Source organism: Mesoplodon mirus, assembly GCF_964341445.2.
Source record: "Mesoplodon mirus genome assembly, chromosome: 15".
Lineage (NCBI taxonomy): Eukaryota > Metazoa > Chordata > Mammalia > Artiodactyla > Ziphiidae > Mesoplodon > Mesoplodon mirus.
In genome coordinates, this window is record NC_138991.1 from 32,110,345 (window position 1) to 32,124,847 (window position 14,503).

At 42.3% G+C, this 14,503-nt stretch overlaps 1 protein-coding gene across 4 annotated transcripts in view; it reads left to right on the top strand.

The window, feature by feature from the left end:
• The window catches only part of RSPH10B (radial spoke head 10 homolog B), a 37,646-nt gene that overhangs the window by 21,306 nt on the left and 1,837 nt on the right, over positions 1–14,503 (top strand). For 3 of the 4 annotated variants that reach the window (XM_082645841.1, XM_082645842.1, XM_082645843.1), the window contains 8 exons: positions 116–305; positions 1,640–1,754; positions 2,712–2,791; positions 2,891–3,039; positions 9,277–9,384; positions 10,354–10,497; positions 11,896–12,021; positions 13,433–13,532. In XM_082645841.1, coding sequence (XP_082501967.1) covers positions 116–305; positions 1,640–1,754; positions 2,712–2,791; positions 2,891–3,039; positions 9,277–9,384; positions 10,354–10,497; positions 11,896–12,021; positions 13,433–13,532 — 1,012 coding nt within the window. Of the gene's footprint in view, positions 1–115; positions 306–1,639; positions 1,755–2,711; positions 2,792–2,890; positions 3,040–9,276; positions 9,385–10,353; positions 10,498–11,895; positions 12,022–12,284; positions 12,356–13,432; positions 13,533–14,503 lie in introns of those variants that run through there. The other variant, XM_082645844.1, reaches the window with a different exon arrangement.

Sequence of the window (14,503 nt, forward strand, 5' to 3'; positions counted from 1 at the left end):
TGGTAAGAGGTAAATGCTATTGCATGTGTTACCTCGTTTAATTTAGAAAACAGGTTTTCTTTTACGTTTGTTCTTATCAGGTAAGATGAAGATATGTATGGCTTTCCCTTTTCAGGTGGAACATGCTATCTTAAGAAATATTACAGAATTAAGAAGAATCTATAGCTTTTACAGCAGCCTAGGATGTGATCACTCTCTGGATAACACCTTTCTGATGACAAAGCTTCACTTCTGGAGGTTTCTAAAAGATTGCAAATTCCATCATCATAAAATAACCCTCGCCGAGATGGACAGGGTTCTAAGTGGTGAGTATTCCAGATCCTTCGCATCTGGTTTAAAGAGTAGTATAACATCACAGCACCCTGACACCAGTTAGGAAATGTTAAGGGAGGGAGGAAGGCAGATGTTGGGAGAGGTGTTCCAGAAAAGCAACACATGGTCTTGTTCCCAAGGTGCTTAAAATGTGACCGAGGAGAGAATCTCGTGAAATAACAGCAACAGTCAAAGACCATCTCTAGCAGGGGCAGCAAAGTCGGCCCGTGGGCCAAATCCAGCCCAGCTGCGTGTTCTTGTAAATAAAGTTTTATTGGAACACAGCCATGCTCACTTGTTGTCATCTTGTCTGTGGCTTCTTTTGCCCTGCACCAGCAGAGCTGAGTGGCTGTGACAGAGGCTGGCCCACAGAGCCTAAAATATTTACCGTCTGGCCCTTTACAGAGAAGCCTGCCTATCCCTGAGAAAACAACAACAATCTGCCCCCACCAAAAAAAGCCCCCAAACCGCCCAGTTGTCAGGTCACAAGCAGAGAGGATCAGGGAGGGCTTGGAATAACCTAGAAAAGGCTTTAGAGGGCTTCCCTGATGGCGCAGAGGTTAAGAATTTGCCTGCCAATGCAGGGGACATGGGTTCGAGCCCTGGTCTGGGAAGATCCCATGTGCCGCGGAGCAACTAAGCCCGTGCGCCACAACTACTGAGCCTGTGCTCTAGAGCCCGCGAGCCACAACTACTGAGCCCGTGCACCACAACCACTGAAGCCTGCATGCCTGGAGCCCGTGCTCTGCAACAAGAGAAGCCACCGCAATGAGAAGCCTGCGTGCAGCAACGAAGACCCAATGCAGCCAAAAGTAAATAAATTAATTTTTAAAAAAAAAAAAAAAGAAAGAAAAGGCTTTAGATAATCTTGGGCTTGGGCTTGATTTCAAGTTGAAAAGTCCCTGCAGTAAAATTAACAACTTTGAAGGCTTTATTCCTTTCAGCTGAATTGTGGCAGGCAGGCAGGCAGGCTCGAAGGCCTCAGATCACCTTCTTGATGTTAGAACTAACGCCTATTTACTTCAAATTTCAGTGTCTGAAACACACTTCAAACCCACTTAGAATTAGCAGCGTTAATCAGACTGTGGCTCAGACCACTTTGAAAAACACCAGGACAAGTTATCTTGTAAGTTTCTTGTAAAGTGACCAGATGGAGCTCTTTCGTGTGGACCTTAATTTTTAGGTGGACGCTTATATGCTGTTCAGGGTAGTCTCTAGGAAAAAAATGTACTCCATTGTATTCAGTTCTCTGAGTTGTGTACCAGGAGCAAGTAAGGTAGAAGGTTCTAGAGACCACCAGGCATCCTCCCCAATTTTCTTGTTTTAGCCAATAAGGACATACCAGTTGAAGAAATTCATTCTCCATTTACAACAATACTTTTGAGAACATTTTTGAATTATCTCCTGCAGTTGGCTTACCACATCCATCATAAAGAATACCAGTAAGTACTCCTTCTGGACCCCATGATAGGATGAGGGCTGAGCTCACCATTAGGATTGTTATGATACTGTTCTTTTTTCTTTGATATTATTATTTTTCATACTCTTGAAATGAAGGATCAGAAACAAAAGTTTTCCACAAATATTAACCACAAAACTGCGAGAAACAAAATTAAATTTTGAAAACCCTTCCGACATGGGTCATGTTTCAATTCTGCACATAGCCCTCAAGTTTTTATTCAGAAACAGTCACCACCAGCTCTTCCTTAGACCAGAATTTCCTGTCTTTCTCAGAGCAAAATTGATATTGTATCTTTTTAAAAAAATTTTGAAATAATTGTTGATTTACAGAGTGTTGCCAACACAATTCTTGTAACACAGAGAATTCCTATATACCCTTCATCCAGCTTCCCCTAATTATTACATCTTACAGAACCATAGTACTCTTATCAAAATTAAGGAGTTAACATTGCTACAACACCATTAACTAAATTATAGGTTTTTTTAGGACTTCCTGAGTTTTTTCCCTTTTCTGTTTCAAGACCGAATCCAGGATCCCACCTTGTATTTATCACATCTCCTTAGTCCCCTACTGCTGTGATAGTTTGTCTTTTATGACCATGACACTTCGGAATAATATTGGTCAGTTATTTTGTAAAATGCCCCTCGATTTCAGTTTGCTGATTTTTTTCATCATCACACTGAGGTTATGAGTTTGGGGGAAGAATACCATCCTATCAGGTAAATGATGTCGATCTGTCTCATTACTGGGGATGTTAACCTTGATCACATGGTTAAGTGCTGTCAGCCAGGTTTCTCTACTGCAGACTTACTATTTTCCCCTTGCTATACTCTACTTGTTAGAAGCCACTGACTAAGCCCACCGCATACTCAAGGGGAGGGGAATTAATTTCCACCTCCTGGAAGGAGCAGTGATTATGGTATCTTCTTAATCACAGAGACAGAAGCCCATCACTCTTTCTGTGTTTTACAAAACTGATGAATGAGAACATTCGCCCAAATGCCTGCCGTGTAAAAGGTAAATACAAAACCAATAGGATTATATTTATCATACTTTTTTCCAAAATAGAGTTTTGTAATCATCTTTTGAATGTTTATTTTTCCATTACATCTTTAGGCAATTTATTCTGCGAGGCCCACCGGACACTCTATTCAATGAATTATGTGGAGAAGTGCTGGGAGATCTACACAGTTTACTGCAGACCAAATGCAGCCCCTCCCCATGAGCTCACAATGGACATGAGACACTTCCTCTGGATGTTGAAGGTAACCACTCATGGCTGATACTGGCTTTATATTTATAGGTACTTTGATTTTAACTTAAGAAAGGCAAAATATTCTAGCTATGATGTGCAAGGAACAAGGTGAAGGTCTGAGATAAATTTTCGTAGCCATCAGCAGAGGAGAGTAACTCTAATGGCCTGTGATAGTGGAAGAGAAACAGAAGGAGCTTCTGCCCAATGGGCTTCCCTGCGAGGGGGGAGGGGTATGGTCGGCGGGGCCTCCAGCATCTTTACTGATGCAGACCTTTCCATTTAAAGGAAGATGGGGGGATGGATGTCACTTAAAAAAAAACTACTGTTCCTCAAAAAAGTGATTTAAGAAAGTTATTAGTTTGGAAAATAGTGAGAATATCTAATTTATACAATATTTTTTTTTTTTTTTTTTTTGCTGTACGCGGGCCTCTCACTGTTGTGGCCTCTCCCGTTGCGGAGCACAGGCTCCGGACGCACAGGTTCCGGACGCACAGGCTCAGCGGCCATGGCCCACGGGCCCAGCCGCTCCGCGGCATATGGGATCCTCCCAGACCGGGGCACGAACCCGTATCCCCTGCATCGGCAGGCGGACTCTCAACCACTGCGCCACCAGGGAGGCCCATCTAATTTATACAATATTCTCATATTCTTGGTAGTTTTTCTTTCATGATATTTTTAATTTATACTTGTGGGTAGATAAAGGATAAAACTAAAAGGATTGACTACTAATAGGGGATAGAGTGATGTAAAAAATTTAAGTGTCACATGTATACAAAAAACTGGTTTTACAAATTTAAATGTCATATATACGAAAAACTAGTATTGATAGGAAATAATTTTTTTGAAGTATGTGGTTTTTTGGGATAGAATATTATACAGCTGTTTATTCACTTTCTCTCTTCTCCGTGGTCCCTTATTATTGATGAAATGAGGCCATTTGTCCCTGTAGATTGACTGGTCAGACTTCAGTTTTGGTTGGCTGCATCCTTAGAGAGTTGATGACAGATGTTCCTTTTCCCCTTTATTCCCATCAAAGTGGTCACTAGAATTAGAAGCTTGATTAGATTCAGGTTTTTTTTAAAAAAAGCTTTTTAATTTTTATTTATTTATTATTTTTGGCTGTGTTGTGCCTTCACTGCTGCACGCAGGCTTTCTCTAGTTGTGGCGAGTGGGGGCTACTCTTCGTGGTGGTGCACGGGCTTCTCATTGTGGTGGCTTCTCTTGTGGAGCACAGGCTCTAGGCACGTGGGCTCAGTAATTGTGGTGCACGGGCTTAGTTGCTCCGCGGCATGTGGGATCTTCCTGGACCAGGGCTCAAACCTGTGTCCCCTGCATTGGCAGGTGGATTCTAAACCACTGCATCACCAGGGAAGTCCCTCAGGTTTTGTTTTTTTCCTGACAAAGCTGCAGGTGCTTCTGGCTACTTCCTCTTGTGTCACGTCAGGGATGCTCCCTTTTAGTGATGCTGAGATCAACCAGTGGGTCATATGGTGTCAGCAGAATCCTTCCATTTCAACGTTCCCCATAAACGTTTCCCTAGTGGTTCGAGTAGCCCTGACAGTCATTGCTAACATCCGTTATTTCCTTAAGGGTCCCACAATAGTAATTTTCTATCATTCCATCTGCATTTCTTAGCTGTGAATCCGATATAAAGAAGAACTTTACCTCATCAGCTATTTGATGACTCTGAAATACACAGGAAAGGAAGGATAAATGCTCAATTTTTCCCTTTATTAATTTTCAGAATGAGTTGATATCCTGGCAGTTCTTCAACAGTGACTAATGAGCTTTTGAAAATATCATTATAACTCCTGGACTTACACATATTTGATGTGTTTCAATCCACTTCAGTCTTCCCTCCATCCCCCACGGTCAAATTGTCCCATATTTGGCCAGTAAGAATCTCTCCAACTTGCTACCTGCTACCTTGAATCCATGGATTAATATTGTTCATCAGTTTTGTTAAAATTTCCACTATTACTTGTTTAATCATTGCTTCAGAACCATTTTTTCACTCTGGGACTCTAGCTAAAATAGTTTATAATACTATATCCTCTGTATCTCTTTTCTCTATTTTCTCTTTGTGTAGCTTCTTTCAGCATAGTTATTTTGAGATTCATCCATGTTGTTGCATGTATAAATAGTTCGTTCTTTGTTATTGCTGAATAGCATTCCATTCGATGGATATACCGTGATGATTTGTTTATGCATCCATCTATCAGTGGACATTTGGGTTGTTTATAGTTTGTGGCTGTAGAATAAATATAGTATGAACAACTGTGTACAAGTTTTGATTTCTATGGAATAAATGCCTCATGCGACAATTATTGAGTTATATAGTGAGTATTTGTCTAATTTTTTTAAAAAGACTGCCAAACTATTTTTCAGAGTGGCTGGATCATTTTATAGTCCCACCAGCAATATTTGCCAGTATCTGTCTTTCAATTGGTGTATTTAGAGCATGTACATTTAATATAATTGGTTTGTTAGGTCTAAGTTTGCCATTTAATTTTTTGATTTTTGTTTGTTCTGGTTTTGTTTTCTTTTTCCTGCCTTCCCGTAGGTTACTTAAACATTTTTTAGAATTTCATTTTGATTGATCTAATAGTGTTTTTTTGAGTATCTATCTATAAATATATTAGACTTATCACAGTCTAATGGTGTCATCATTTGACCAATTCGAGTGAAGTACAGAAACCTTTACTTCCCTTTACATCTTTTTACCCCCTACCATTTATAATATAATTGATATTTCCTCTACCTACCTTTAGAACCACATCAGATAGTAGTATAATTTTTGCTTTAACTGCCAAATATAATTTATAAAACTCAAGAGGAAAAGGAAAGTATATTGTACTGATCCATATTTTTGCTTACAATATTTGTTCTTCCTTCCTGAAATTCCTGGATTCCTTATCATTTCCTTTCTATTTAGATAATTTTCTCCAGCCATCCTTTTCAGGTAGGTCTGCTAGCAACAAATTCTTAGTTTGCCTTCATCTGAGAATGTCTTAATTCCCCTTCAGTCCTGAAGGATATTTTCTCTGGCTAGAGGATTCTGAGTTGATAGTCCTCTTTCAGCACTTGAAAAATGCTGTGCCACTTCCTTCTGGCTCCCGTGCTTTCTGATGAGAAATCTGCTGTCACGTGAATTTTTTCCATTATAGGAAGGTGTCGTTTCACTATCACTTTCAAGATTTTTCTCTTTGTCTTTAGTTTTCAGAAGTTTGACTTGTGTCTTGATGTGAATTTCTTTGGGTTTATCTTATGTGGGATTCACTAAAATTCTTAGATCTGTAGGTCTGTGTTTCTACCAAGTTTAAGAAGTTTTCAGCCATTATTTATTCATGTACTTTTTCAACCCACCTTTCTTTCTCCTTTCCTTCTGTGACTCCGATAACATGAATGTTAGATCTTTTATTATAGGCCCATGGGTCCCTGTGTCTATTTTTTTCTTTCAGTCTATTTTCTCTCTGTTGTTCAGGTTGGATAATTTCTATTATTCCATTTTCAGGTTCACTGATTCTTTCTTCTATCCCTTTCTTTATGCTGTTGAGCCCATCTATTGAGTTTTTAATTATTATAGTTTTTGGTTCTAAAATTTCCATTTAGTGCTTTATTTCTTCCATTCATTTGCTGAGACTTTCTTTCTCCCCCCATTTGTTTCAAGCCTGTTTGTAATGGCTCATTTAAGCATTTTAATTAAAATCTTTGTCACTTAATTCTGTATTCTCTGTCATCTTGGTGTTGGCATATGTTGACTGTCTTTGTTCATTAAGTTTGATATCTTCCTGGTTCTGGCACCATGAGTCAGTGATTTCCCACTGAAACCCAGACATTTGAGTATGTTATGTTATGAGACTCTGATTTATTTAAAACCTTCTGTTTTTGCTGGTTTCTGATGAAGTCCAATTATCTGGGTTTTTTTTCTCACTTGTGCCTTTGGTGTTAAGTCTAAGAATCCACTGTCAATCCAAGATCATGAAGACTAACCTCTATGTTGTCTTCTGAGTTTTCTCTCTTACTTTTAGGTCATTTTGAATTAATTTTTGTACAATATATGGTCTGAGGTAGGGGGTCCAACAATTCTTTTGTGTGTGGATACCCAGTTGTCCCAGCACCATTTGTTGAAAAGACTGTTTTTCCCTCTATTGATTGGTCTTGGCATTCTAGTCAAAAATCAGTTGGCCATAGATGTATGGCTTTATTTCTGGATTTTCAATTGTATTTCATTTATCTGTATGTTTATCCTCTTACCAGTACCACACTGTCTTGATTACTGTTGCTTCTCAATCATTTTGATGTAATTTCTTTTCCTCGCTGAGATACTTTACAATCTACTTTTATCCTTGTTCTGAAATTTCACAGTGATGCAGCTTTGGTATTTGTCTTTTTACATGTATTTTGTGAGCTTTAACATTGGAAATCTGTGCCCTTCAGTCCTGCAAAATGCTCTGGAATTACTTGCTCAGATTTCCTGCCTTCCATTTTCTCCATCCTTTTTGTGGAACATGGGTGTCAAACCTCCTGGACTAATTTAATTTTATTTTAGTCTTTTCTCTCTGACCATCCATATCTTTGTCATTTTTTGTTCTTTAGGAGAGATTTCCTGCATTATCTTTCCTCTTCTATTTGAGTTTCTGCTATTAAATTTCTAATCCTTTGTCCCTTTTTTAAGCATTTTGTTTTTAAAACATGGATGCAAACTCTCTTATTCCACTGAAGAAATGAATTGGGGGTGGGGGAGCTAAATGGAATTTTTTTTTTCTCGGCTTTTTACATTGATTGCCTCTGTTCCTTCCAAGTCCCGATCTCCCTTCCCCACATCTGTTGGTTTTGTTCTCTAGCTTTTATATTAAGGCTTTCCCCATAGCATGTGTGGTGAACCTTGGCTATCCACTCATAGATAGGACTGTGGCACTCTAAGGCTGACTGGGGGCTTCCTTGGTGGCACAGTGGTTAAGAATCCACCTGCCAATGCAGGGGACACGGGTTCGAACCCTGGTCCGGGAAGATCCCACATGCCACAGAGCAAACTAAGCTCATGCGCCACAACTACTGAGCCTGTGCTCTAGAGCCCGCGAGCCACAACTACTGAGCCCATGTGCCACAACTATTGAAGCCCGCGTGCCTAGAGCCCGTGCTCCACAACGAGAAGCCACCGCAGTGAGAGGCCCACGCACCGCAACAAAGAGTAGCCCCCGTTCGCCGCAGCCAGAGAAAAGCCCAAGCAAAGCAACAAAGACCCAACGCAGCCAAAAATAAATAAATAAATAAAATAAATTAAGGCTGATTGGAAGCTCTTGTGGATGAGCGGCACTTGTCAAAGATTAGGTTTCACTGTGGAGTAACCAAGCCAGGAAACTGCCCCACCTCTCCCCTTTCTCCTCCCCAGCCTACAGTTTTGTCTTTTGTTATTTTGGCTGTGCCGTGCGGCATGTGGGATCTTAGTTCCCTGACCAGGGAGCGAACCCAAACCCCTTGTATTGGAAGTGTGGAGTCTTAACCACTGGACTGCCAGGGAAGACCCTCCACCAGCCTATGGCTGACAGAGCTTTTCTCTTGGATGTTCGATTTTCCAGGGTAGGATTTCTCCTAACTCCTGCCTGGGGGATATGAACCTGGTTTTCATAGTTCTTAGAGTGGAGCGAAGGGTCAGTGTGAAGGGAGGACCCTACCAACATGCACTTTCCCCTAATTCTTGTTTTCAGCAGGACTGTGACTTTAGGGGAGCCAAATGCACTGTGGTTCAGTATCTCCAGCGAGTCAACCTTCTGTTTTCAGTCTAGATGTGGAAAGGGTCTTCACCTAGACTTTCTGGGAGCCTTCCTGTGTTCAGCCTTACCCATAGCACGGCTTTCAGAGCCGACTCCTTCCTGAGTTCCAGCTGGACTCGACTTGCCTCCCTGAGCTCTCAGCTTCTTGTTCCGCTAAGCCCATTGGTCCAGCGCTTTCCCACCAGCAGAGCTGTGTGGATATCTCACATCTGGGTCATCCACTCTCCCGTTCTCTGTCTTGTGTTTATGCCTCTAAAAAAATCTTTACTGTTGTCTTAGAGGGATTAGGGAAGGAGTGGAGAGGTAAATACCAATGTTAATCCAGAATGCTTTTCAAAATTACCAGTTTTTAAGATACTTATTTCTAGACCATCTCCTTAAAGTGCTATATTGGTATAAACTAACTTTAAAAATATATAGCTGTTTGTAATTATTGGCCAATATGATTTGATTGGTTGTTTCTTTTACAGAGCTTTAAAATGATAAATAAAGAATTAACAGCAAGCAAATTTGTGGAGGTCATAGCAGAGGATAATCCTTTCATGCATGATGGAATTGACAGCAACTTTAAACTTGAGGTTTGTAAACAGGTGTCACGAACGGTACAGATCCAACTCAGGCTGTTTGCTCTACCTTGGACACTAAGATTGGATTGGCACCAATGGTGCCAGCACGGCCACCTCTCTGGGTCCACGTCTGACACTGAGTCACACCTGCCGCTTAGCTGTTCCCTGAATACACCCACCACACCCCTACCTCAGGACATTTGTACTTGCTAACCTCCGCCCCCGCCACCTGTTTTTGTCTTATATAACATATCTTGCCTGTAGTTCTGAAGGCTAACAGTCAGAAATCAAGGTGTTGCTGGAATTGGATCCTCCTGAGGGCTGTGGGGAAGGATCTGCTCCAGGCCCTTCTCCTTGGCTTGTAGAGGTTGTCTGTTCCCTGTGTCTCTTCACATTGCTTTCTATGTTTCTGTCTGTGGGTCCAAATTTCCCTCTTAAGGACGGCCGCCATATTGAACTAGGGCCCACCCCAATGGCCTCACTTTAGCTCGATTATCTGTAAATCTGAGCATACTGGGGGACAGGACTCCAACGCTTTTTTGGGAGGCACAGTTCAAACCGTAACAGTCTTCCCTTTGCAACCCCCCTCCCCATTCATATCCTCCTTATGTACAAAGTACGTTCACCCTATCCCAGCATCTCCAGAGGGCTTAGCCATTCCAGCACCAACTCTTACAGGTGCCACTTCTCTAGTTGTCCAAGAAAAAAAGAAATACTTCTGAAAGTGACTGTCCTCAATTAGCTAATATAAAATAAAATGTTTCCGGCAGATAGAAAAATGACTTACAAACTAAGGAGAGAATATACATCCTCACATATCTTTTAAATGCTGTAGTTTTTATTGCAAACTGGTGTGCGCCCAGGATGCCTGAGTGTTGAACAAGGTGGTACTTTCCGGAGAACAAACACCCAGAAGAACTGCTGGTCCACCTCGAAGTGTGTCAGGATGAATAAGACCCTTTATATTTTCTTATATTTCAGCTGGTTTTCCTGGAATTCTTTGAAGCTCTGTTAAGCTTCGCCCTCATCTCTGTTACTAACCAATCGACTAAATTCTATTTAAATTTTCCAAATGATGACTTGTCTGGAAACGAAGCTGGAAGCACTTATACAATGATAAATCAGGTAACAAATAATATCTTAGAATTTACAGAGTAAGGAATGGGTTTTATTCTGGAATGGTTAAACCATCATCAAGACTATCTTGGGCTTTTGTAACTCTTCAGGAAATAGTTTAAATAATTTAAGACTTTTCACATTCTGAGTGTATTGTCTTTTTTCTACATTAGGGAAAATGTATTTTCTGGTCATGACCTATGATAGTGGAGATACGTAATGAGTGTCAGAGCGCCTACCAACACCCTCAGGGGTGTGGGGCTCCCCTGACTGGACCACGAGGCCTACGGCATCTGAGGTGGTTTTTATGAAACGTTTCATCCCATGATCTAGTGTTTACAAGAGTGGATCGCCCGTCACAGAGCACAGATGCCAAGGAACAGCTCCCGAGCATGTGCAGGATGCTGGGCGCGTCCCAGAGGACGGGACCTGCTCATGGGGCTGGACACTGGGCTTCACGCCAAAGCCTTGGGGGAGCAGGGACAGCGTAGGCCGTTGACCGAAAGATCTAGCCGCTGGGTCAGATGGAGCGGGGGTTTCAGGGTAGTGGGCTGGAAAGGTTTCTGATCGTTGAGTCCTTCATTCGGAGCCACAAGGGAGAGTGTTGGGGGCCAGCGGAAACCCTAGCTGGGAAACTCGCCAGAGCTGCTCACTCAGGGAGACCTCTCACTGTCGGTCATCTAAGGAGCGCCTCTGACCACGAGTCCCAGGATGTACCTTGGACCCTTGTGCAGGTTCAACTTCAGTAGCACACAGTCCACCTGATCAGCAGATACGCCCCCTCGAGGTCATCCAAGAGCCTGGCCACCGGCTGGGGCTGGGTCATGTCCACCTTAAACTCATCCATGCCTGCATGGATGGCAGCACATGGACTCCAGTAACCACACACGGACACGCTGGCCTTGGGGACAGCCTCAGAAACCATCCGATCAAGTTCACGTCTGGTTTCCAGTCTGGCACCGCACATCCATCAAGATAAACAAGTCCTATTATAACCATGCAATGGGGAATGAGCCAGCAGTGAAATAACTCATGACACATGCCAACAGCATGGGTGCATTAATTATGCTGGGTGAAAGAAGCCAGACAGAAAAGGATACATACCACTGTGATTCCAATGACATAAAATTCTAGAAATGCCAAGTGATCTGTAGTGACAGAAAACAGGTAAGTAAGTAGTTGCCCGAGGATGAGGGAAGAGGGCTTCCTGGGGCACAGGAAACCTGGGGTGATAGATATGTCCACTCTCTTGAGGTGATGGTTTCACAGGTGTAGACACGTCAAAACTCACCGTCATAGTGTGCGTTATGTGCAGGTCATTGTAAATCAATTACACCACGTTAAAATCATGTGCACGTGTGTCTCCACGGAAAATAGAAATCCTCTTGTGTGTTTGTCATTGATCAGAACACCCAGAACAGGAGTCCAAGTGCGCTAAGAAGCCAGGAATCTGAGGTGCAGTACGGCAGCGCTAAGTCGTCTTCAAGCAAGTTAGGAGTCTTGCTTGACACGAGCAAGATAAGGAAATCAGAGGTCTGTATTCACAGCTAACCATGAAAACAGTGCCGCGGCCATGGTTATCTACCGCTGTTGCACACCTGCTATGTGGTGAGGGCTCTTCTGGTGCCAGGGTTCTGGCGGGAACAGAAAGCCCGTCCTCTTGTGGGCGTCACATTCGGGGCAGAGAGGGACGTGGTGACACGTGCAGAACAGGAAGAGTGAACACCCTCGGGGTGCTTACCAGGTGCTACGCACTTCCCAGGGGTCCGCTCATTTAATGCCCACACGACCTGTAGGTGCCTCACCGGCTCCAAGGGGGAACTGAGGCACAGAGAGGTCGAGTAACTTGCCCACCGTCACAGAACTGGTAAGCAGTGGAGCTGGGGCTCGGGGTTTGCACACAGGCAGTTCGACTCCAGGATTTACACCTGTTACCGCAGTGCTATACTTCTTTACACTTGGGAGGGATCAGTGATGCGGTGGAAAGCGAGGCAGGCGCTGGAGACTGAGAGACAGGGTGGGGTGGGAAGTGAAGGTCTTCGGATGAAGCCACACTTGAGCGCAGCTGGGGGGAGACTGTCCTGTGCGGGGGCCTTGAGGCGGGAGCACCTCTGGGGTGTTGGAAGGGGTGTAGCAGCAGGTGTAGCCACGTTGGGGTGGCCCAGGAAGATGCACTGAGTGAGGCAGTGCCCGGCCAGGAGGGGGCCCTGAGCAAGGGGGGTCAGTAGGCTCACGATGGCTTTGCTGTTGACAAACCCGTAAGGAAGCTCTTGGAATTATCTGCATGTATTTTGAAGGCTGTGCAGTTTGAGAGGGAAGGAGAAGGCAAAGATGATCCTAAGTTTTTTTTTTGGCCTGAACGACTGGAAGAACAGAGCTGCCATTTATCATGAAGGGGAGGACTGGGGTTCGAGGAGGAGATGAGTTTTGGGGGTGAAATTAAAGGCTTGGGTTTGGGCATGTCAGACTTAAGGTGCCTGATGAGACATCCACGTGGTGACAGCAAGTGGCAGCTGGAGACAAAGTCTGGAGTTCAAGGATGGGATCTACTGGAGATAAAAATGTAGGCATAAACAGCATGTATTGATATATGGTTTATATATATATATATATATTTATATAGTATATATATATATATAGTAATTAAAGCCACTAAGAGATGGATTAATACTTTCCCAACAGACCCAGGGAGTATTTTCTAGTCGTTGGTTTCCTGGGGGAAGCCTTCCAGCAGATACAATAGCTCTGTTATTCATTTCCTTAATAGGACATACATACAGATTAAAAAGTCAAATTTTAGGCAGATTAAAAATAGTCAAATTAGCATAAAGATAATGGCCTCATTAAGACTTTTCTAATTATTTATAATGTAGAAAATTAGTTTTAGTCCATAATGATGCAGAAGTTATATTTTGCTTTATGATTTCTTTTTTTTTTTCTAAAGAAAAAGCCCAAGATCAAGAAGTCTCTAAGTGATGGAAAAACTTCCAAAATGAATTTTAAATCTCCAGGAAAGGAGCTAACCTGTCTTTTATCTCAAAATGGTGAGTATTTTAATAATAGAACTTTGATATTAGCAAACTGTTGCTTATAAATGATTTAACGTTTATAAAAATGTACAACCATCTTTTAAAATATAATTAGGCTGGGACAGCTGCTCCCAACTCTGCCCCCTTGCTTGACAGGGTTCCCTTTCAAGGTATTGATCTTTTTCCCCTTTTCTTTCCCCAGTTTTACTGAGATATAATTGACATACAGTGCTGTATAAGTTTAAAGGTGTACAACATAATGACTTGACTTACATGTATTGTGACATGATGACCACAATACATTTAGTTAACACCTATCATCTCATAAATACAAAAATTCTTCTTGTGATGAGAACACTTAGGGTTTATTCTCTTAACAGCTTCCACAGAAATCATTCAGCAGTGTTAGCTACAGTCATCGTGTTGTACGTTACATCCCTGGTACTTATGTACCTTATAACTGGAAGTTTGTACCTTTGACCACCTTCCTCCAGTGTCCCCCATCTCCCTCCTCTGGTAACCACATATCTCTTTTTATATGTTTGTATTTTTTTTAAATAGGTTCTACTTATAAGTGAGATCATACAGTATTTGTACGTCTCTGTCTGACTTACTTCACTTAGCGTAATGCCCTCAAGGTCCATCCATGTTGTAAATGGCAGGCTCCCCTCCTTTTTATGGCTGAGTACTATTCCACTGTGTATATATCCCTCTTCTTTATCCATTCATCTGTTGAGGGACACTTAGGCCATCTCCTGTCTTGGCTGTTGTAAATGGTGCCACTGTGAATGTGATGGTGCAGCTATCTCTTCGACATAGGTTAAGAAATTTTCTAAGATTTTAATTTTAGAAAACCAAAATATTTAAGCTATTTAGGAAAAAAATAACAGGTACCAGGAGACTTGAAGGAAGCGTTGACAATCATGGCTGTGGTCAGCTGACGCCAGCCTTGTTCCAGGTGGTCCCTGAAGCATTTTGCAGTTACC